Genomic DNA, 23,425 nt, shown 5'->3' on the forward strand with positions numbered 1-23,425 from the left:
TAAACAAAGTTAGAAAGAAGCATAAATCAAATCAAATGGAGGCTTAGAGGGTTGAGTGGAACAAGTACCTTATTGTGAAGTGGGATTTGATCTCGTCTACACTTTTGGCTCAGATAATGAGACTTCATCATTAAATTGTATAATACAGATGTGAGAAATTTTGCACTACAAATTTATTCTTTCTTTTTTTGGTATTGTTTTGTCAAGAAATCCCATCTACTGGCATCTGCTTTAGTCTGAGGCGTCTGAGACAGACAATAGTTTTTTTGATAAATACTGAGATAGACAATAGTTGAAGAGAGGTAATGAGTTGAAGGCCCTACTTGTCTAGGGATCTCGGATTTTGAAATTCCTTTATAGAAAGAGTGCTAAAACTTCTGGAAGTCCACCTCAGGAAAGCACTTCTCTTCCCTGCAATCATGACAAGACAATAATAAATTTTTTTTTTTTTAATAGGAAGACAATAATAATTGATTAAGAGAGTGCAGTCTTTGCAAACCCCACTGCTTCCTATTGGCAATGAGTTTCTCAAAAGCATCAATGGCAAGACAATTCATATTGGTTGGCAGACCTCCTTTTGGAAAAGACTCAACTTGTTAGCAGTTTGTGATATCCAAAATTTGAAGAGACGGGAGGTGCGTATCCATGTTTTCAGGAAGTGACTTGAGATGAAGGCAATCGTGGACTTTTAACAGTGAAAGGTTGGGGGCTGGCAATCCCCCACTGGGAGAATCTGCAAAATTAAGGCACTCCTTGATTTCCAAAGCTAGGATAACAAGTTCATGTCCCTCCCAAACACAGAGAGACTTGATGTTGCCACACATGTTGATTTTGAGACTATAAAACTTTGGAAAGATATCCAAACCAAATGATGACAGAGAATTATATCTATCAGATACGACAAAAGACTGAAGGGAACAGTGACATGGGCATGTAGGAAATTTTAATTCCCTACATTTAAAGATACCTTTGAAGATTTTATAGCGTAGTCAGTGAGCCTTAACCTGAGCAATATTGAGCCAGCAGCTGGTTTTCCCGCTCTCTGCGCCTCTGGACCCTTGTCTTAGCATAGTTAAATTTTATGTTCTTGATGGTAAGAAGGGAGTTGGGCAGATCCTACTAGTGTGGACAAAAAGGACAGAAGGAGCAATGACATGCTGAGTCTTTTGAGCTGTTTGGAGTTAGGAAGACAATCTGCACCCACAGAGAGGTAATAACCCAAAGTAGACATATCCTCTGGAGAGGCTTCATGTCAATTCCAAAATGTAAAAGCGAGGTAGTCTTAGCCAGCCAATCTGCAACCACAGTTAGTTTGTGGCATCAGATGATGTAACTTGAATTAAACTAGGGAACATAAGATATACAAAATATCCTTCTCTATGTGGTAATATATATCCTTATGTTTTGATAAATAGAATGCATTATCATAAAAATGAAAACTAGAGATATAAATCCTTTATGAAGGACAAAGCATTAAATTCTAAAAGATTGAGCTACTATTCTAACTCCACCTTAGAAATTAAAAAGCTCTCTTTCACTTTCTTAAATGCTTCAACTTTTCCTTGCGATAAATTTAATCTAAATGATGAAAATCTACTTTCAAACATTTAAAGTTTTCAATTCCAATTTCTTTCATATATGATAAATTTTGTTTAATTTCCCATTTAAAACATTAATGAATAAAAGGGTAGCAATTAGAATCACAATGAAACACTGACCTGCATTGCTCAATCAAAACATTGCCCCCCAAAAATAGTCATTGGCGCTTTCCATTTTAAATTTTTTTTTTATCAATTCTGCCCTACTTTCCAACAGTCATGGAGTATCCAAGACTCTAAGGTCGTCTGCATATTTCACAGGACAAATGTGAGAATCACTCTCTATACCATAAATTTGATTAAATGAATCTTTTTAGACTCCTTAGTCATATGTGTATCCAACAGTGATCTCGAGTTTTCATTACTTGAATCTTGAAAAGCAAAAAAAAATCCTGAAAATGTTTAATGTTTTCAACTCCAATTTCTTTCATATATGGTAAATTCTGTTTAATTTCTCATCACATTTTAAAAAATAATGAATAAAAGGATGGCAATCAGAATCACATTGAAACACTGACCTGCATTGTTCAATCAAAACATTGCCACCCAGAAATAGTCATTGACGCTTTCCATTCTGAATTTTCTTTTATCAGTTCAGCCTTACTTTCCAACAGCCACGGAGTTTTCAAGAAACTAAGGTCATCTGCATATTTGACAAGGCAAATGTGAGAATTACTCTCAATACTATAAATTTGATTAAATGAATCTGTTTAGACTCTTTAGTCACATGTGTATTCAACACTGATCTCATCTAAGAGATTTCATTAATTGAATCTTGAAAAGCAGAAAAAATCCTGAAAATGTTTAACGTTTTCAATTCCAATTTCTTCATATATGGTAAATTCTGTTTGATTTCCCATTCAACACAATAATAAATAAAAGGATGGAAATCAGAATCACAGTGAAACACTGACCTGCATTTCTCAATCTAAACATTGCTACGCACAAATAGTCACTGGCACTTTCCATTCTCAAATTTTTTATCAATTCTGCGCTACTTCCAACAGCCAGAGTTTTCAAGAAACTAAGGTTGTCTACGTATTTCACAGGGCAAATGTGAGAACTACTCTCTATACAATAAATTTGATTAGATGAATCTGTTTGGACTCCTTTGTCAAGTGTATTCAACACTGATTTCATCTAAGAGATTTCATTACTTGAATCTTGAAAAGCAAAAAAAATTTGAAAACATTTAACGTTTTCAATTCCAATTTCTTTCATATATGGTAAATTCTATTTAATTTCCCATTTAAAACAATAATGAATAAAAGGATGGCAAACAGAATCACAGTGAAACACTGACCTGCATTGCTCAATCTAAATATTCCTCCCACAAATTGTTATTGGTGCTTTCCTTTCTCAAAATTTTTTTTATCAATTCTGCCCTACTTTCCAGCAGCGCCAGAGTTTTCATGAAATTAAGGTCGTATTCATATTTCACAGGGCAAATGTAAGAATTACGCCCTATACTATAAATTTTATTAAATAAATCTGTTTGTCATCAAGAGCCCCTTTGGCCTTGTGATTTTTTTCACGAAAAAGGAAAATAATATAATAAAATATTGGCCTTTGGCATTTTTTTTTTTTTTTAAAGAAAATTGCATTTTAAAACTGGGGAATATCTGCATCCTCAAATTGTGAGCCATGGGGAGCGGGTGTTTTTTAAAATTGCCACTTTTAAAGAAAATTGTTTTTTCGTACTACAGATTTTCACAGCAACAACACTTATCACAGATTTTACCAAACCCTCAATTAAGATTTTAAAAATCATGCCTTCAAAACCAAATGGACACCAATCATGAAGCCTTTGGGTAAAAGAAGAATCTTACCAAGTGGTGAAATTAACCTTGCATACAGGGGATCTACATTAGTCAAATAAACATCATTTAACAAATGTTCAAGAAATTTTTCTTATTTTCTAATTAAGTAAATCATTAAATCATATGGGTACTTAACTGGTTCGCTAGAACAGGTAGCTATGCATGAATTTTGAGTTGCACACTTTTCCATTTTCACTTTGAAAGCATTGGTTTAACAAAGAACAGGTAACTGAGCATGAATTCTGTCATACTTTTGGCAGCTTCTTCACATAAATCAAGATAGAATTTTTCTTCTCCATTCACCATCGATGGACCACTTCATGAGCCCAACATTGTAAAAAAACGAATCAGACAAAGAATTAACAAGAGTCAAAGAAATCGTTTATTATTAGTAGTATTTTTTCAATCATATATAATTAATACAATTTATAGAAAAAAAAAAAAAAAAAAAACCAATAAATAAATTAAAAAGAATGCAAGTAAAATCAAGAGCGGGGCAAGTAAAACAAATACCTGATTTGCTTTATTTGATCTGTTGCGCTCAATGATTTCTATGAGGGGGGTGTGAGCAATGTTGCGCCACTCTTTTCCCTTCTTCCTTTGCAATCGTTTCGTCAACAAAGGACATTCCTTGATCTGTATGTGAGAGACGGAGACAGGCAGCCCCTCTTCTGGCATGTGCTTGAGCTTAGGACAGTCTCCGATGGCCAAATGTTGAAGAGAGGTAAGGCGCTGTAACCCCTGGTTGTCCAACGTTCTCAAATTTCCAAATCCATTAATGTGAAGATGGGTAACAGTTGTGGGCAGTAAATCCTCCTCCGGAAAGGACTCCACATCCCAGCAATCAGGATCATCATTTATGAATCCTAATAATTTAAGAGACTGCAGTCTTTGCAAGCCCCACTCCATTCTATTGCAAATTAGTCTTTTGCAGTCGTTGATTCCTAAATAAATTAGATTAGATGGCAGACCACCTTCCGGAAAAGACTCAATATGTGGACAATTAATGATTGTCAAAATTTGAACAGACGGGAGAAACGTGTGCATGTTTTCTGGGAGTGAATTGAGACGAGAGCAATTACTGACTTCTAATAGTGAGAGATTGGGGGCCGACAATCCTCCACTGGGAAAAGCTATAAAATTTGGGCAATCATAGATTTCCAACTTTAGGAGATCAGTTCGGCGATGTCCCTCCGAAACTGAAAGGGACTCCATGTTGCTACACCCTTTGATTTTGAGATAACGAAGCTTCGGGAAGATGTCTAAAGGAATTGACTTCAGAGAATTACAGCTATTTTCTATCCCCAGTCCCACAAGGGAAGAGTAGCAGGGGTACATCAGGAATTCTAATTCATTGCAATGACGGATTAAAAGATATTTTAGTGGACCGGATAGACCACCACGAGGAAAAGACTTGAGCACAGGAAAATTAAAGATAAATAACTTTTCAACACAGTGGTTGTGGTCCATCACTCCAACTGGCAGAGACTCCAGGTTTTTGAATCCGATTACTCTGAGGTCTTGCAACGTGGGTGGCAATTTTTTCAACAACGCATCATTACAATTTGTTAATTTTAATTCACGAATAGAAGAAGCAGTTGGGAGAGAAATCTCAAGCTGTTCACATTCCTTAATCTCAAGTTTGGTTAAAGAACGAAGGTGCTTGGGCAAGCTTCCACTTAGTTTTGGACATTCTACAAGATAAAGCTCTTGGAGACTCGGAAAAGCTCCTCCTTCGTCTTCGCCTTCTCCGTGATAAGGAGACCATTTCTCCCACTTCGACATTTCCTCAAATCTCAATTTTTTCAATGATTGAAATGGCGGAATAGTAGAAGAACCACTACCATAAAAGTCAGCATCCACGGTAACAACTTCATCAAACCCAAAAATGAAGAGGTCTTGAAGAGCGGGGAGTTGTCCAAGTGATGGCAAACTAGAGCAATTTCCACAAGAGTTTAGATGAACAACTGTTATATATAAAAATGAACTATCTCCAACCCAATTTGGAAAGCTTGTGTCATTGTAATTCTTGATAACAAGCTTTGTTAAGCTCGTATGAGGCTGCAGATTGTTGAGTACGTCTCTTTCACTATGAGGAATAAGGCCATTGGTGGCATCCCACTCCAATGTTAGCTCTGTAAGGTGCTCCTTATCCTTCAACTTTGCTTCCAAAGCATTAGTTGAGTTTATCACATTCTGGAGATTCGATATCACAATGACTCCCAGAAGATTTGAAAGTTTTCCTAACTCTTCAATTCGGAATCCAATGTCCTTGCCGACAACAAATTTGGTCAAAGTCTGAAGACATTGTAATCGACCCATTTGTTTTGGCATATTTTTTATGCTAGTTCCACTAATATAAAGATGACGCAGATTGATGAGATTTCTCATCTTTTTTGGCAACTTAACTAAAAATTTGCATCCTGATAAATTCAACGTCTGTAAGTTGAGCAACATACATGTAGACTCAGGCAATCTCTCAATCCCAGTAAAAGAGACGTCTAAATAGCGTAGATGTTTGAAATCTCCAATTGACTCCGGCAACTCTATATTACAATAATGTGAAAGAGAGAGCACACGTAAGAATCTTAGTTTCAATAATTGATCATGTGGTACCTTCTTTGTTAAGTGGAACTCCTTATTCTCATCATCTTCTTTCATTCCTAATGAAATGAAGGTGCGTAAATTTTTAGCTTTGCACAAAGCATTAAACTTCTCCGGGGTGTCATATTTGGTTCTTAAGTAGGAAAAATGACGACTTTTATCTATAATTTTGTTTGTGTTATCCCCTTCCAATCTAAAACAAAATTGGCCAGATACAGATTTAGCTAAATCATGTACTAGGTCATGCATTAGAAAGCACAATTCGCTTCCATTTGATCGTTGTAAAAGTGACCTGGAAACTAAATCAAGGAAGTACTTAGCACCTATAACTTCCATTTCTTCATTCTCATTGTGTTTTTGCACGAAACCCTCTCCCATCCACAACTGAACAAGTTCTTCCTTTTTGAATAGATAATTCTTTGGGAAGATTGAAAAATATGCGAAACATCGCTTTAAATATAAGGGTAGGTAATTGTAACTTATTCTTAAAGCTGGAAGAATATTTACCTCATCAATAGGCAGATTCCAAATTTCGCTTTTCAAAATTTTATTCCATTCCTCTACTTCTTCTAATTTATAGTGCAAAAGACGACCGAGTGTTTTTGCAGCTAATGGTAGACCGTCACACTTCTTAACGATTTCTTCACCAATTTTTTTTAATTCTGGATATGCATTAGAGTTTCCATTTTCAAAGGCATGATTTGCAAATAATAGCCAGCAATCTTCTTCTGATAATTTATTTATAAGATGAAAATTTTGAACAGGGCTCATGATCGATGCAACATTTTCGTTGCGTGTTGTCACAATAATTCTACTTCCTGATGTTCCATATTTAAAGGGAGTACTCAAGCCCTCCCAATCTTCAGCTTTTATATTCCATACATCATCAAGAATCAGTAAATATTCCTTTCCCTCCAAATAATCCTTCAATTTATTTTGGATAGTATTGAAGTTGGTGGTATTAGCTATACCAGTTTGTGGACTGAAGGCCTCAAGAATATTTTTAGCTAAATTATGAACGTCAAATTCATTTGAAACACAAACCCATGCTTTATGGGTAAAACGGTCTATGACTCTTTGGTTGTTGTAGATGTGCCGAGCAAGGGTTGTTTTTCCAACCCCACCCATGCCCACAATGGGAATCACAAAAGGGTGGTTGTTGCTTGCTACATCGTTTGGGAGCAGCAAGTTGAGTATTGCCTTTTCATCAACATCCCTACCGTAAATTATAGTTTCTGGAGCTACCAGACAAGTTGTGGACCCACTTTGGTAATTTCTCCCTACATGAACTTCTTTCAGACCTATAGTAGTTATTTGTGAAGCTAGATAATTCATCGTTTTTACGACTTCTTCTATCTTTGATACTAGTTTTCCCCGAAACCGACCAAATGAAGTAGAGATGCGGTTACGTACCTTTCTCGTAGAGGTACCAGAATCAGCTTCCACCTGGCACCGCAAAGCTTCAGTAGCGATCTTATCCAAAAGGTCCTCTGCGTGATAGACAGCATCCTTAAGCTCATCAAGCCACTCTTTGACATTTGTGTCTGTGATTTCCCTTTCCTCTGCGTCATTGAGCACTTTGCTGAGGGTAAGACACAACATCTTCAGCTCTGTTAGTAGTGTAGCAGGGACTTTTCTTCCCCGGATGAAGTTCACGACCTCCTGAGATGTCATCTTGGCAAATAACACTTTAAGGGTTGCAGACAGAAATGCTCCTCCTACTACGGCAGCAGCCATGATTTTCTTTTTTGCAAATGGAAATAAAATTGACAAATTGAGTAACTCCAGGAAACTAAAAGAGATTGGTTTTTGCTTGTGGTGTGAAAGCCTGTGCAGTTCTTAGTTCTTATAACGCATTTAAGTAGATGCAGTGAGGGACGGACTGAGCTGAGGCGAGCGACGGACTGAGGGAGGCTGAAATCAAATGAGGGAGGGAGGCGACTCAGGTGAGGGAGGCTGAAGAAGAAAAGAGAGGGATAACCAGATTAGGGATTAGGGTTAGAATAGGTTTATATATATATAAAGGGTATTTTCGTAATTTAGGGTTCCGGGTTTTTTAACGGGTCGGGTTTCGGGCCGGGTTTCAGAAGTGGGAAGGAGGTTATAGGCCATTTGGCAGAGTAGTTTTAATAATGCGTTTTTAGTTTTTAAATAATACAAACAAATTCTTTTCTCTGTTTCTACAAGATGTATGCCAACTTTTATGGGAGAAATTTTTGAATTGGTAATATCACCATAAATATATCATCGGTAAAATGATAGGACGGTTGTAATTTTCACTTTTTGAAACTTAAAACTCATGTTCTCTTCAAAATATGTTTAAATTTGTTTGAATAACATGGGCAATAATAAAGTATTCTCGGGTTTTGTGAGATAGGTTGTAATTGTGCTAAACTGAATCAAACTGATTATTAAAATTCTAAAATCATTTAATTTTCTATCTTATATGGAACCCGAGTTAAGTTTGAGTTAAGATTTATTTAACTCTTTATTAAATGATGTAAACCATTATTGCTAGTCAAAAAGTAATCTGAAATAAAAACCTTTATAGCTGGTCAAAAAGTAATGTAAAAAAAAACTTAAAAAGCTTGTGAAAAGCAATGTAAAAAGAACTTTATAATGAATGAGTTCACAATATTCAGCAAAAAGAAAAAAAAAACTGGTCACAAAGCAATATAATAAGAAGTTGTTTGTCTTCTTTTATGCACTAACGAAGGTTGTTTGTCCTACACGCGCGTGATCTGTAATCTACTCCTAAAACATCAAACGAAGGGTTGGAAATTTCGTACACCATGCTAAACTTGTTTGTCCTCTCCCTCTCTCAGAGGGAAAAATTCACCCAGTTTCCCTTGATGGGGCAAAGAATTGGTTGGAAATTTCCACAACTACATTGTTCTCCTCAAAAAGTTGTACCAGTCTATTCTCTTTTTCTCTTTGAATTAACACAACACAATGTTTCACAGAGGACTGAGATTCTCTGATATTAACACTGTTTGGTGGAAAAAAGAAGAGATTCAGGTTAAAAACTTTCACATTACATAGCATCATTTTGCAGTTTACTCCTCAAAATTTGTGCCCTTCTTCCCCACTCTGTCTCTCTCTTTGAAATTAGCACAATGTTTTTGGATGTTGAGATTGATACAATAATTGTTTAGCTGAAGGAAAATTATTTTGCAGACTACTCCGATAGGCTCACACATTGAGAAGAAGGGTTGGAAATTTCTTACATGCGCGTAAACCTCCAAAGTTGTGCTTGTTCTTTCTTTCCCTCTCTTTCAAGAAAAATTCTAGTAGACACATCCTAAATTTCACCAAAAATTTCATATACATGCTCTCACAATTTTGTGTTGTGAATCTGTGATGAGAGCTAAGAGGTTTAGTTCCAACGCAATACAAATATTGTGAAGAGGGAGTCAAATTTATAATTACTCTCTAAAATTAACACTGTTTTTAAAGGAAGGAAAAGGAAGTGGAAAACAATTAAAAAAAAAGAGAAAAAAAGAGATGAAAAGGAAAAAATATTCTTTATGGTCTGAATGTAAAAATAAAAGGTAAATTACTTTTTTGCATTCTAAATTATAGTAAGATGGAGTGAATAAGAAAAGATAAATAAAGGGAAATGAAGGGAAATGAAGGGAAAGATGAATAGTGATATTAAAGAAGAGGGTAGTGAGGAGATGAAAAGGTAAAGAAAGAAGAAAGGTTGAAGAAAGTGTAAATACTTAAAAAATAAGTGAATGTCAACAAAAATTATAGGAAAATTAGAAATAAAAATGAAATATATATAGGTGTTAAAACCAATAAAGATGAATATGTAAAATCAATAATCTATTTATATATATTTAAAAAAATAGGAATAAAAAAAACAATAATTATGTGACGAATGATGTGACAATGAGGTGGCACAGTAAGAGCTCAGCAGCAATAAATACTACGCTTCAGCTTTTAGTAATATATAGATATAGATATAGATTACACGCATTTTCAAATACTTTTTCATCCACATGTATTTTCAAAAAATACAAATAACTTTACTAGAACAAGATTACCAAATAGCTCCTAGATTGTTTTGCGCTCGGAATCAATATATGCTTCAATGATTGAGACTAATTTAAACCAAATCCACATTTTTTTACCGGGGTAAGCTTTAGAGAAAAATTGATGTTAATTGTATTTTTATTCTTCAAAATCAAAAGCTTGCTTTTAGATAGCACTAAGAAACTCACACGCCTCTGGCTAGTAGTAGGCCATCATTGCCAACAAATTTAGGCCCCACGGTTGTTTAATTGTATTTTCTTTTTCAAAAGTTTCCTTCTTTTTCCTTTTTCTAAATAAATTCTTTATTTTTTTTATTTTTTTATATTTAAGTAAAGTAAATTCTTTATATTTTTTGGATTTAGTCTGAGCAAATATCATGAGGTACCCTTCAAATCACCTTCTTTTTTTTTTTTTTTTTTTTTTTAACATATTTCAATATTATATAAGTACAATTATATATATATATATATATATTGAATTTGCATGTTTATTAGGGGGTTACAAATAATTTTCTTAGGATTAGATGTCCCATGTGCGGAAAACGTCTTGTTAAGTTTGGGTAAAAGAGAAAAATTGTACACACACACACACACATAAAATATATGATAACTATAACATTTCAACCTTTTATTTTTATTTTTATTTTGCATGTTTTATTAAGGGGTATAAATACTTTTTTGTTCTTGATTTCAACATCTCACACCTGGATAATAACTAGTTAAGCTTGGATAAGATAGAAACAAAAAATTATGTATTTAAAGAATTGGAAAAAAGTTCAGCAAAATAACAAACTATTAAAAAAGCAATAAATTAGTAAAATAAAGGGCATTAAAGTAATATGAACCCAATTTGCGACACAAGATGGTGGACTCGTTTGAAATCCCATCCATCCACATCATCAACCATACCTTTCCTTCCCTCCTTCCCATGAACCAAACAAGGGAACCAAGCCACTTTTCCATCAATTTCTTCCCTAATCTCTTCCTTCCCTCCTATTTTCACCAAACCAAACATTGTGTTACACCCATATTGAGAAATGTTTTTCATCTTCATATGATGGATATGATGCAGTTGAACTTAAGTTAAGTATCACTGAAGCACTGTTATTTTGTAAATCTTGTTTTTTCATCATCTTCATGATTACAGTTTTTGAAACTCATTCAATGACCTGATCCATTTCTTTTAGCTATCATTTCAATTCATAGTGCAGTTCATTCCAAGATTCATTCTAGTGATTTGTCCATGGAATGCAGAAGTCTTTACTTATAATACCATTCATAGTTTCTATGTGCCTCATCTATTCAACATGCATGGATAAGCACATATTTTTTTTGATTAATGCAATTCTAAGTATATGTTTTTTAACTTAAAAAGAAAAAGAAAAACACATTTTTTGATTAATGAACTCTTAAGTAACCTGGGACTGGGAATTTATTTGTTATTTAAGCACAGTATTGGAAGTTTCTTGTCTCCACCTCCTTCTCCGTTCTATCTGCATATTTGCATTCATACATTGACATGGCTAGCTCTATTTGTGCGTTTAATATCTTCTAACTTCTTATGTCACAGGTAGCTGCAGGAGGTACTCACTCTGTAGTACTCACACGTGATGGGAATGTATGGACATGGGGTCAGCCATGGCCTCCTGGAGACATGTATACCCCTCTAAGACTTAATTCTGTCATTTTATTTTTTATGAATCTCTTGTACCTAATTAATTAAACAGGTCAGCTTGTTACTGACCTTATGGAGTGTGCTTTACTGGCATTGTAACTGCATGCTTAAAAAATAAGTAGTTTTTCAGTTTTAGTTGACATAATCTTTATATTGTATTTACAGAAAACAGATCTCTGTTCCTGTTCGAGTACAAGGTCTTGAAAGAGTGAGGCTCATTGCAGTTGGAGCATTTCATAACCTGGCTCTCCAAGAAGATGGAACTTTATGGGCATGGGGTAATAATGAATATGGACAACTTGGAACCGGAGATACTCAACCAAGATCACAACCTATTCTTGTTAATGGGCTTTCTGGACTTACTTTGGTTTGTACTTTCATTTAAAATCCTTTTTTTTAATCTGCCTGCTTTATTTCCATTAGGTATTAATGGCTATCACCATGGATGTTGCTTTCAATTTCATCTGAATGTGTGGCTTCTGAAATTTTATGAATTTGTTATTTCTGATTTTCTCTGATTAATAATTTCTACACTAGTTCTGCCATTACCGTTCTGTTGAATTGGGTGTAAAGCATGCTTAGGTTCATGGCATAGGAAGGAAACTTATAAAGTCCTTTGTTGACCTAGTTACTAGGCTTCATCTGGTTGCAAGCTTTTTGGCTTTCAGGCATGAATAATTTTACAGTTCAAGTTTTCCTTGAGTCATAATATTTTGTGAAAACAACTGAAGAAAAAGGGTTCAAGAATCCAATTGGTTGTGGAGTGTGTTTTCTTTTTTCATTCCTACACTTCTTTATTGGTAAGTTATAAAGGCACCCAATAGATCTTGAATACATAACCTTACCCTCCATCCAATGCATGGACACATTCAACTTTGAAGCATGTGTGGAAGCTTGCAACTTGATGTGTTTGTTGGAATCCACTTGGCTGAATGCATCAACCCAGTCAGCAGTTCACATAAGTTTGAGATGAAAACCATTAGCACATGTTTTGTCAGGTCTTGACAAAATAGAAATGTTGCTTATTTAGCCAATTGCTTCTACTCTTCTATCACGTTAGTCTAAAAAATCCATTCTAGAACTACTTCAGAGACATAACTGAGTACATTGTGTAGTTTCTTTGCGAAGTCCTCATTTGCATCTACGATAAAAACATGTGAATCCTTGAAACAAGACGGGAGATGCAACTTAGTTTTTTCACAAATGTCACCAATAAAACATTTGGTGGAAAGGTTTAGTACTATCAAAAGTTGATAACACACACTACTTATGCAAATCATAATAAACAATAGATAACGAGCACCTTCCTAACATCAAATAGAACTGCAACTTTTTTTGCTTCTATCTAGTTTCAGTTTCCAATGTTTTTACAAGTTCTGATATCTTATATTCTTATACATTTTCTTGTTGGCCAGTTATAACTAATTAATCTTTAATTTTCGTTGTTGACATTTATGCTCTAGTTAGGATAGAAACAATGACTTACATATGTTATGCTAGATAAATTTTTAAAACTGTGCTTATTTATTGGTTCATGTTGTAACTCGTCTGACATCCCCTTTACCTGTATGCACGTCTAGGTTGATATTGCTGCTGGAGGCTGGCATTCTACTGCATTGACGGATGATGGAGAGGTGATCTCTCTCTCTCTCTCAAGACATTCTTTTTTGGTGTATATCTATTGTATATTGTTATTTTTACTTGGTCAGGAGAAATTAGTTGAAAACATGAAACTTCAAAGTTAAATTGACCAAATTGCAAATTGAAGTGAGCTTTTGTTTAAGAATAAAAATTAATCCTGCTTGAGAACTCAGATAGCGTTTTAATTCATTTTAGTCATGATTTGCAACCAAAGCAAAAGTTAACGTTTGTACTATCTTTACTATTAATTTATCCTTTTATGTTTTATGTTATAACTGAATTGGCAACTGGCTAGGCCATTGCCTACTGGAAAAAGAAGCCGAGTTACACTCAAGGTTTTAAGTTTATTGCCTTAAAATATCAGCCATTCCCTTGCAGGTGTATGGATGGGGAAGAGGTGAACATGGGAGGCTGGGATTTGGAGATAGTGACAAGAGCAGTAAAATGGTGCCTCAGAGGGTTAATTTACTAGCTGGAGAGGACATTGTTCAGGTACCGGCATTTTATTTATTTATTAGTATTGTTCAGGAACCAGCATAGATTTATTTTGGGCACATCACTAGCAATAGATTAGCTTAATTGGATTATAGTTGGATGTACAGCTCACAAATATGGTGTCATAATCTGCGTTGTGTTGAATGAGTGGGAGATAGAATCAAATCTGCTAGCATATATTATATATTTTAAAAAGTCAAAACTGCTAGGTTTTAACTTTCCTTTCAATCCAAGGACATCATTCCACATGTCTTGCATTACCAAAAAACAAATTAATAAATAATCTGAGGGTCTGCAACAGGTTCAAAAGTACTAGATCATATCAAGAACCATGGACAAGAAAAAAACTGAAAAAGAAAAAAGTGAACATCCTCTGGGATGGAGGTATTTGTTCTTCCCCAAGTACTTGTGGAAGCATCGCCATAAAGAACTTCCAGTGTTTCCCGTAGTTTAAAGGCATAAATCCAATTTTCAGAATCACTTTTTATATTTTTAATATTATATTTTATTTTTAAAACAGAGAACAGTCATTAAAGATTCAACACAAATGCTAATTATTGAAAGGGAAATATGTTATTTCTCCAAATAATTGCTGTATTTGTAGAAATCTCTATGAAATGTAGTTGCCAATGAGCTTTAATTAAAATGGAACCTCCTCCACCTCTTTCGTTAGAGTGAGATGGAGGTGAGTTCATGGGTTCAGACTTCAAAACCCATGAGGCGTGTGTATAATTCCAATATAAAATTACTATTAAGTGCCATTTCAATTAATTTAGATGCTTAAAAATCCATAATGAAATTGCTGATATTCATGTTAGGTTTAGAGATACCTCCTTATTATCCTTATCATTTACTTCCTTCTTATCCTATATTTTTTGCATTCATGGCATGATAGAAATCTTTTTGAATTGACAAAGGGTTAGCATCCCTTGGAAATGAGATCATTTATGCAGGAACAAAGATGAGTCTATTTTGTGATCTGTTACATATTAATTGAGTCCTTAGCATGGTGTAATCATGTATATCATAGTTTTAGCACACAACTTATGACACCATTAAGTTTTTTATACTCATTTTCAGGTGATGCCCTATGCATCCTCATTTTGCTTTTGTTGCAACTCCTATGGATGTGCATGTTCCTCCAAAGGCTATTAGGGAAATTGTTTTTAGTATCATTTCAATACTTAGAAATCTTTGGGGGAAAAAAAACTCTCTTCTTTTTGAAAGTCTGTTACAAATTTTGCTCATCTGTGATGCAGGTGTCTTGTGGAGGCACGCATTCAGTTGCACTTACGCGTGATGGGCGCATATTCTCAGTATGTATTTTGAACACTCTTTCACGTCGATGCTGTGACAAGAAGACTGATTTTTGAATATAAATAATGAACATGTATTCAAAAAAAGAATAAGAAAAAAAATGAATTAAAAAAAAAAATTTTGAACATTCTAACCCTCGGTGGGTTTTCTTGGCATTTGTACCATACAAGTGTTAAGAATGTAACTATGACATTAACATGGTATATGCCATCTGAAATTATCAAGAATGTTATTAACTTATAATAATAATAATAATAATAAAAAGACATGAACATGGCATATTACATCTATAAAGTTTGGCAATTATGCCATATGACATTTAAGGGGACATGTTAAGAGATTAAAAGATTAGGAGAAATAGTGTTTTGATTTAGACTATTCTGAAGGTCTTTTACATTAGGTAATTATTTATATTATCTTCCATTAATGCAGGTAAGTGCTTGAAATTTATTGTATTTACTGACTTGCATTAGTCTATTTATATTATGTTTTCTTATTGTTATCATGTGGCCAAAGTCTTCTTCACTGAGGCAATACCAAACTCACTAGAGAGTTGAGAACACCAATTTGGCTTGATAATTTTTTTGGGTGACACGTCATTGAATGTAGAATATATATATATATATATATTTAAATGAACAATAAATTTCATTGCTTGGAAACACACCAGTACAACACACTGTTTATGCAGCAAAATCAAATACAACACAAGCCAAAACCAGAAACAGCCAACCAACCAAGGGAAGCCTACATCAGAGACCCATTAAGCACACCAAACCAGATCATCGATCAAGCACAGAAAAAGGAATTCTACAAGTGCTACAAAGGAACCTATTTTAGTTTGTGTTTTTTACATTCCTACACCAAGATAATCTGACTCTAAGATTAAAGATAATTCTTGAAATCACTTTTTCTGTAGTGCACACCTTGCCATCATGAGTCCTTCCATTTCTTTCAGCCATAGGTGGTAAATAGCTGCTGTCCCAGCTAAGCTGCAGATGACTTTCTGAAAACTCTTACTCTTCACCTTCTTCACAGTCCAAGCTAATTCAAAATTCCAATTGTTAAAGACAAGAATAAAATAATATGAAGAAGCAGAAGCCATAAAGAGAAAATAATACAAGGGATTACGTGGTTTGGCCAACGGCCTACATCCACAGAATAAAACCCTAGCGGCTACATCTTTATTTTATACTCAACTCGTCAATTATAGTGAATCCTAACCGGGTATAATATATAGAGACTAGAAGCAGAGGGAACCCAATAAGGGCTTATAACATAACTGGGCCTATTGGGCCATTAACATCAAAATAAACTCAATACTTTAACACCAGTCTCCAGTCTTCTTTTTTAAATGAGACATTTTCTCTACCACCCCTTACCCGATTCTTTTAGAGAAAGAACTCTCACGAGATATATGATCCCTTGATTCTAGCTTGCTTCTACAGAAAGAACATAGTAGTCACCTTGATATACCCAAGCGACAAGCCTGTTTTTAGTTGTTGGCCTATCAGGAATAGCTAACCAACTAATATAAGGTGTGCTTAGGAATGTGTTTTGGAAACCAAACCAGCCTCCACCACACTTACAACAGATTTTCAGACACAAATATAATTCCAGGTTTCTTTGCAATTGTATTGCTTATTATGTGCTGGGAGCCATTCCACCTTGTTCTTACCACCTAAATGCACATCAAACATCTTTTCTTGGATGTGAACTAGATCGTCAGATCTGGCAATTACAATGACCATCAGATGTAATAGTAGACTATTTGCTGGTAGGTTTTATTGCAGGGTCATTACAATCCTATGGCTATATTTCAAGAGTGGAGGGCCATCTGGATGCCAATTGTCAGGTATAGTGAATATCTGTTCACCATTGCCTGCCTACGAGTCTCTCAATAAAGACCTTGCTTCAGCTCTCAAATGGAGGATCTTCTTCCAATCCCAAGAGCTGTCAGTTGGAACAACAATCTCCCAAAATGACCTTTCAACATATATGCTTGTGTCCCTGCCACCCAAATTGACTCACCCAGCTCTAGCAGACTCCAGATGAATATGGTGACAGTCATTCTATTCCATTCAACAGCTGTACACCACCTTCTCTTCTAGGAAAAGTGATAGTCAGACCAACCTATTTTAGTTGGTGCTTTATTATCAGCAAAACCGCTCCACAAGGAGTTAAATTTCTGTTCTACTCCAGAATGTAACATAGATATATTTTCATTTCATTATCTTGTTTGGTCATGTGATAGTTTGTTGTGTCTTCTTTATATCTAGTTGTGTTTCATGCTGTTTTTTTTTTTTTTTTTTTGATCGGGTTGATTGGTTGCCGCAATTTTAAACAGTTGGAAGTACTAATTATGATGACTGATAATGATTTGGGCAGTTTGGTAGAGGTGACCATGGACGTCTTGGATATGGTCGAAAGGTGACTACGGGTCAACCATTGGAAGTGCCCATAAACATCCCACCTCCAAGAAATCTTGGTGACGCTGCAGCTGAGGGTCGTTGGATTGCTAAACTCGTTGCTTGTGGGGGACGCCATACTCTAGCTATTGTCGAATGGAAAGATACTGATGAATCTAAACAGTGATGTGATTAAATGATGATGCCAAATTTCTAAAAACAAGCATCATAAATTTTGGGCTGTATAACTTATTACAACTTAAGGGACACTTATTAACAAAGCAACATAGATGGAACAATTTGATCTGATAAATAATTTGGTGATTAGATTCTTAGTTTCGAATTTAGTTTTTTATTTTTTATTTTTATTTCAATAGTTATAACGGATAAAAGAAGATTTGAACTTTAGATATTCTAAAAATGTTAGGAGATTTGAACCTTAGATGTTTTAGTTTGAACTTTATATGTTTTAAAAAGCTAGGAGATTTGAACCTTAGATGTTTTAGAAAAACTTAAATACAGTACTTTAAATACAGTTCGATAGGTTCCCTCTTTGAATTTCATCTGTGTATAAAATGAACAACTCAACAAACGACATTTAAAGTAATAACAATGTCTTTTCTTTTTCTTTTTTTTCTTTTTTTATTTTTTATTTTTTATTTATTTTTTATGTTTTACATTCTTTTTCCAATTATCTCTTCCTTGTGAGAAAAACCAGATGGCTTCAAACTCTTTCACTCTCATTTTCCCAAGAAACAAACAAAATTTTTGGCTGTAACTAAACAAATTTTTCAGCAAGATCCCTTCACAACCACACCTCGCATTCATTCTGGCCATCATGTGAAGAGGCAGATTGGTTTTCATTGATATGAAAACCCATAATAGAAGCTTTAAGAGAGAACTAGCCTAAGAGAGAGATGAAGCAGACAGCGGGGCATGGTGGCTACATAGGGATTCACAGTGGACCTTGATTTCCTTGAATCTGGTAAAAAGTTTTGGTCTATGACCTTGTCTCTTATTTCCTTAGATTTGTTACTGAACAATATGAGAATAGTTTTTTTTTTTTTTTTTTTTTTTTTTTTTTTTTTTTTTTTTTTTTAAGAGAGGTAGTGTGGATTGCAATTGCTGGAGAAGCCATAAAAAGAGGAGAGGATTAAAAAAATAATTAAAAAAAATAAAAAGAAAAGAAAAGTAACCAGATGTCTTTAAAGGAGGAGTTTGTAGTGGAAGAAATCTGAAGGAGGAGACTTAATGGAAGAAGTTGGTGGGGGCAAATCAAACCAAAGAAATCAAACTAAAGTACTAAACCAAAAAAATAAAGATTTAGTGGAAGAAGTCAGCTAGGGAAAGATTTGAATTCTAAGCTAAAATCATCTAGTTCTCTATTGCAGGTCAGTGAGGAAAAACACAAAAACGAAAGCAAGGAGATGACGCACTTCTCTTTTAATGTTCATTTGTTGGGTTGTCTTTATTGGACATGTGGCTTAAATTTAAAAAGGGAAACTAAAGAAACAGTATTTAAGTTACAGATTTTTTTGCAATTTAATACCAAAATATTAACAATTTCGTTAGTTAGCAATGTTTCTAAACTATTTAGAAAACTAACAATTTAACATTAAAATACTAATAATTTCGTTAATTAGCAACGTTTCTAAACTATTTAAAAAACTAACATCTTGAATCTCTTAGACACGAGTTTACTGTAGTAACTTGAGTTTTAGAGACTCGAATTCCATATGCTGGCAGAGCTAAGATGGAAAATTATCCACGTGAAACTCGAGTGATGAAGGAATTAGAGAAGAAAACAAAACTTCAACAAACCCAAACACCTAGAGAAGAAAAAGAATGAACATCAACAAATCCAAAGACCCAGAGAAAAAATGAAGAAATTAGAGGTCCGTCTAGAGCCTTCACCATCGCTGCCGCCTAAAGCCTGCACCACCTGGGTTTAGTCTGAGCCAAGGGGTTTGTTTATTTCTTTTTCGTGTTATTTGGGTTTGTTCTTGTTTGGGTTTGATCTTTGTGGGTTTGTTGTTTCTTTTTTGTGGTTTGGCTTTGATCTTCGTGGGTTTATTGTTTTTTCCTTGTGGTTTTTGTATGTAGCTTCTTTAGGAACTTGAGTCTTTAATACTCGAGTTCCACATGGATAATTTTTCTATCTCAACTCTACCAGCATATGAACTCAAGTTGCAACAGTGAACTCGAGTCTAAAATACTCAAGATACTAATTTCCTATATAGTTTGGAAACGTTGTTAACTAAAAAAATTGTTAGCAAAATGATGTTATTTTGCAAAAAATTCCCCCAAGTAACTATATCTAAGTTTTGCCCTTTAGAAATACGGAAAGGTGCTTAGCCTGAATTTAGTTTTTATAATTAGCGCAGTAGGTAAAAATCAAGAAAAACTAAATATATTTATTTAGTTTTGTATAGATAAATCCATTATAAGGAAACTCAAAAAATCTCAAGACACAATTTATTTAATTTTGTATGGGATGAATCCAGTACTATGGAGAAACTCAAAGTGACTGCTTGCTTTCTCCATACGTTTCTTCCCTTCCCTGTCTGAATTCTTTTTGTATGCTTCCTTATTCTTTTCCCTCGCTCCAACCCATAGTTTTAAAAACCGAACCGAACCAGCCGGTCCGACCGGTTCAACCGGAAACCGGCATCAAATCCGGTCCGGTTATGATAAAAAACTGGAAATAGCTTAAAACCCGGTAAACAGTAATAACCAGCCGGTTCAACCTGAGAACGGGAAAAACCAGAGGTCAAACCGGTTTTGCTGTGGTGGTCTGCCCTCTCGCTTTCACGTTACAGTTTCGGTCATTACCGGCCGAAATCAAAATTCAGTCGGAATGTATTTCTCACTCTCTCAAAGAAAAACCAGTACTGCTTCTCAAAAAAAAAAAAAAAAAAAAAAAAACAATACAGGTTCATTTCGGTCATTTTTTAGGTTTTGGGAGTATTTCGGTCATTTTTTAAGTTTAGAGGGTATTTTGGTAATTTTTACTTTTCGGAGTATTTTGGTCATTTTTTAGGTTTTAGGGGTATCTCGATAATGTTTTAGGTTTAGGGGGCATTTTGGTAATTTTTAATTTTGGGGGGGGTATTTGGGTCATTTTATAGGTTTCAGGGGTATTTCGGTAATTTTTTCTGTTTCGGGGGTATTTCAGTCATTTTTTAAGGGGGGTATTTTGGTAATTTTTAGGTTTCGGGGTTATTCCAGACATTTTTTATGTTTATGGTGCATTTTAGCAATTTTAAAGGATTTTAGGAGTGCTTTGGTCATTTTTTCAGTTTTAGGGGCAATTTGGTATTTTTGATTATTGGGTGAATTGGGGTTTACTCATAATAATTTGGTTAAGTTAGAGTTTGGGTTAGATTTAATTAGTTAAATAGGTAATAATNTGTTTTGTTTTTTTTTTTTTTTTTTTTTTTTTTTTTTTTTTTTTTTTTTTTTTTAAGAGAGGTAGTGTGGATTGCAATTGCTGGAGAAGCCATAAAAAGAGGAGAGGATTAAAAAAATAATTAAAAAAAATAAAAAGAAAAGAAAAGTAACCAGATGTCTTTAAAGGAGGAGTTTGTAGTGGAAGAAATCTGAAGGAGGAGACTTAATGGAAGAAGTTGGTGGGGGCAAATCAAACCAAAGAAATCAAACTAAAGTACTAAACCAAAAAAATAAAGATTTAGTGGAAGAAGTCAGCTAGGGAAAGATTTGAATTCTAAGCTAAAATCATCTAGTTCTCTATTGCAGGTCAGTGAGGAAAAACACAAAAACGAAAGCAAGGAGATGACGCACTTCTCTTTTAATGTTCATTTGTTGGGTTGTCTTTATTGGACATGTGGCTTAAATTTAAAAAGGGAAACTAAAGAAACAGTATTTAAGTTACAGATTTTTTTGCAATTTAATACCAAAATATTAACAATTTCGTTAGTTAGCAATGTTTCTAAACTATTTAGAAAACTAATAATTTAACATTAAAATACTAATAATTTCGTTAATTAGCAACGTTTCTAAACTATTTAAAAAACTAACATCTTGAATCTCTTAGACACGAGTTTACTGTAGTAACTTGAGTTTTAGAGACTCGAATTCCATATGCTGGCAGAGCTAAGATGGAAAATTATCCACGTGAAACTCGAGTGATGAAGGAATTAGAGAAGAAAACAAAACTTCAACAAACCCAAACACCTAGAGAAGAAAAAGAATGAACATCAACAAATCCAAAGACCCAGAGAAAAAATGAAGAAATTAGAGGTCCGTCTAGAGCCTTCACCATCGCTGCCGCCTAAAGCCTGCACCACCTGGGTTTAGTCTGAGCCAAGGGGTTTGTTTATTTCTTTTTCGTGTTATTTGGGTTTGTTCTTGTTTGGGTTTGATCTTTGTGGGTTTGTTGTTTCTTTTTTGTGGTTTGGCTTTGATCTTCGTGGGTTTATTGTTTTTTCCTTGTGGTTTTTGTATGTAGCTTCTTTAGGAACTTGAGTCTTTAATACTCGAGTTCCACATGGATAATTTTTCTATCTCAACTCTACCAGCATATGAACTCAAGTTGCAACAGTGAACTCGAGTCTAAAATACTCAAGATACTAATTTCCTATATAGTTTGGAAACGTTGTTAACTAAAAAAATTGTTAGCAAAATGATGTTATTTTGCAAAAAATTCCCCCAAGTAACTATATCTAAGTTTTGCCCTTTAGAAATACGGAAAGGTGCTTAGCCTGAATTTAGTTTTTATAATTAGCGCAGTAGGTAAAAATCAAGAAAAACTAAATATATTTATTTAGTTTTGTATAGATAAATCCATTATAAGGAAACTCAAAAAATCTCAAGACACAATTTATTTAATTTTGTATGGGATGAATCCAGTACTATGGAGAAACTCAAAGTGACTGCTTGCTTTCTCCATACGTTTCTTCCCTTCCCTGTCTGAATTCTTTTTGTATGCTTCCTTATTCTTTTCCCTCGCTCCAACCCATAGTTTTAAAAACCGAACCGAACCAGCCGGTCCGACCGGTTCAACCGGAAACCGGCATCAAATCCGGTCCGGTTATGATAAAAAACTGGAAATAGCTTAAAACCCGGTAAACAGTAATAACCAGCCGGTTCAACCTGAGAACGGGAAAAACCAGAGGTCAAACCGGTTTTGCTGTGGTGGTCTGCCCTCTCGCTTTCACGTTACAGTTTCGGTCATTACCGGCCGAAATCAAAATTCAGTCGGAATGTATTTCTCACTCTCTCAAAGAAAAACCAGTACTGCTTCTAAAAAAAAAAAAAAAAAAAAAAAAACAATACAGGTTCACCTAAAATACTATTTTTTTTTTTTTTTTTTGGTTTCCCACAGTGTTTCCTCAAAGTTTTCAACCAGAGACTAATCACTGTTCATGCCAGGTGGGCCCACGAAGGGGTAAAGCACTGGCCCAGGAAATTCTTTTCAAAGTGCAGGTAGCAGGACTTGAACTAGGGAGCACACCTAGTCAAGCCCAATACAAGCACCTTGAGACCGAGAGCCCAACCAACTCGGCCAACCTCCTAGGTTCACCTAAAATACTATTAATATAAAGGAAATGCACGCATAAACCTGTGCAGGTACGCCGTACGCCTAAAAAACCAAGTGAATGGAGGCCAAAAATTGTTCAGGAGAAAAAAACTCATGAATATTGCTCAAAAAATGCTGAAGTTTCAGGCGGAAACTTCCTCATTTCTCATGAGGAAGACAAACTGACAAAGCAGAGAGAGTGGGGAAAACGAAAAGATGAAAAGAAAGATAGGAAAAAAGAGAAGGGAGAAGTCAAAAAGACAAAGAGATAGAGAGAGGGAGAGAATATTG

At 34.7% G+C, this 23,425-nt stretch overlaps 2 protein-coding genes across 16 annotated transcripts in view; one reads left to right on the forward strand and one right to left on the reverse strand.

Annotated features, from left to right (window-relative positions):
• LOC112011347 (putative disease resistance protein At3g14460) overlaps positions 1-8,003 on the reverse strand; it is a 79,084-nt gene extending 71,081 nt beyond the window's left edge. For all 14 annotated transcript variants that reach the window (XM_065775747.1, XM_065775739.1, XM_065775740.1 and 11 more), the window contains exons 1-3: positions 3,932-8,003; positions 3,555-3,734; positions 3,428-3,460 (exon numbers count right to left, since the gene is read on the reverse strand). In XM_065775747.1, the coding sequence (XP_065631819.1) occupies positions 3,693-3,734; positions 3,932-7,759 (3,870 nt within the window). In that variant the 5' untranslated portion in view covers positions 7,760-8,003 and the 3' untranslated portion in view covers positions 3,428-3,460; positions 3,555-3,692. The remainder of the gene's footprint in view (positions 1-3,427; positions 3,461-3,554; positions 3,735-3,931) is intronic.
• A 3,602-nt stretch (positions 8,004-11,605) lies between these two features.
• LOC136068505 (ultraviolet-B receptor UVR8-like) lies at positions 11,606-17,930 on the forward strand. 2 transcript variants are annotated; one of them, XM_065775759.1, is made up of 6 exons: positions 11,606-11,715; positions 11,900-12,101; positions 13,315-13,368; positions 13,754-13,867; positions 15,130-15,186; positions 17,576-17,930. In XM_065775759.1, exons 1-6 carry the CDS (start codon positions 11,621-11,623, stop codon positions 17,780-17,782), a joined length of 729 nt encoding a protein of 242 aa, XP_065631831.1. In that variant the 5' UTR covers positions 11,606-11,620; the 3' UTR covers positions 17,783-17,930. The 2 variants fall into 2 exon arrangements, with proteins under 2 accessions (XP_065631831.1, XP_065631832.1); XM_065775760.1 differs by lacking the exon at positions 17,576-17,930 and adding an exon at positions 16,969-17,433.
• Positions 17,931-23,425: the final 5,495 nt, after the last annotated feature.

The sequence above is a fragment of the Quercus suber genome, unplaced genomic scaffold (assembly GCF_002906115.3).
Source record: "Quercus suber isolate HL8 unplaced genomic scaffold, Cork oak 2.0 scaffold_118, whole genome shotgun sequence".
Lineage (NCBI taxonomy): Eukaryota > Viridiplantae > Streptophyta > Magnoliopsida > Fagales > Fagaceae > Quercus > Quercus suber.

What these genes read in the sequence shown, in the direction of transcription:
- LOC136068505 (XM_065775759.1), top strand. Translation starts at nt 11,621, where the DNA reads ATGTCACAGGTAGCTGCAGGAGGTACTCACTCTGTAGTACTCACACGT. An exon ending in GGCTTTCTGGACTTACTTTG is followed by an intron (nt 12,102 to 13,314) that starts GTTTGTACTTTC and finishes ATGCACGTCTAG; the next exon opens with GTTGATATTGCTGCTGGAGG. An exon ending in CTGGAGAGGACATTGTTCAG is followed by an intron (nt 13,868 to 15,129) that starts GTACCGGCATTT and finishes TCTGTGATGCAG; the next exon opens with GTGTCTTGTGGAGGCACGCA.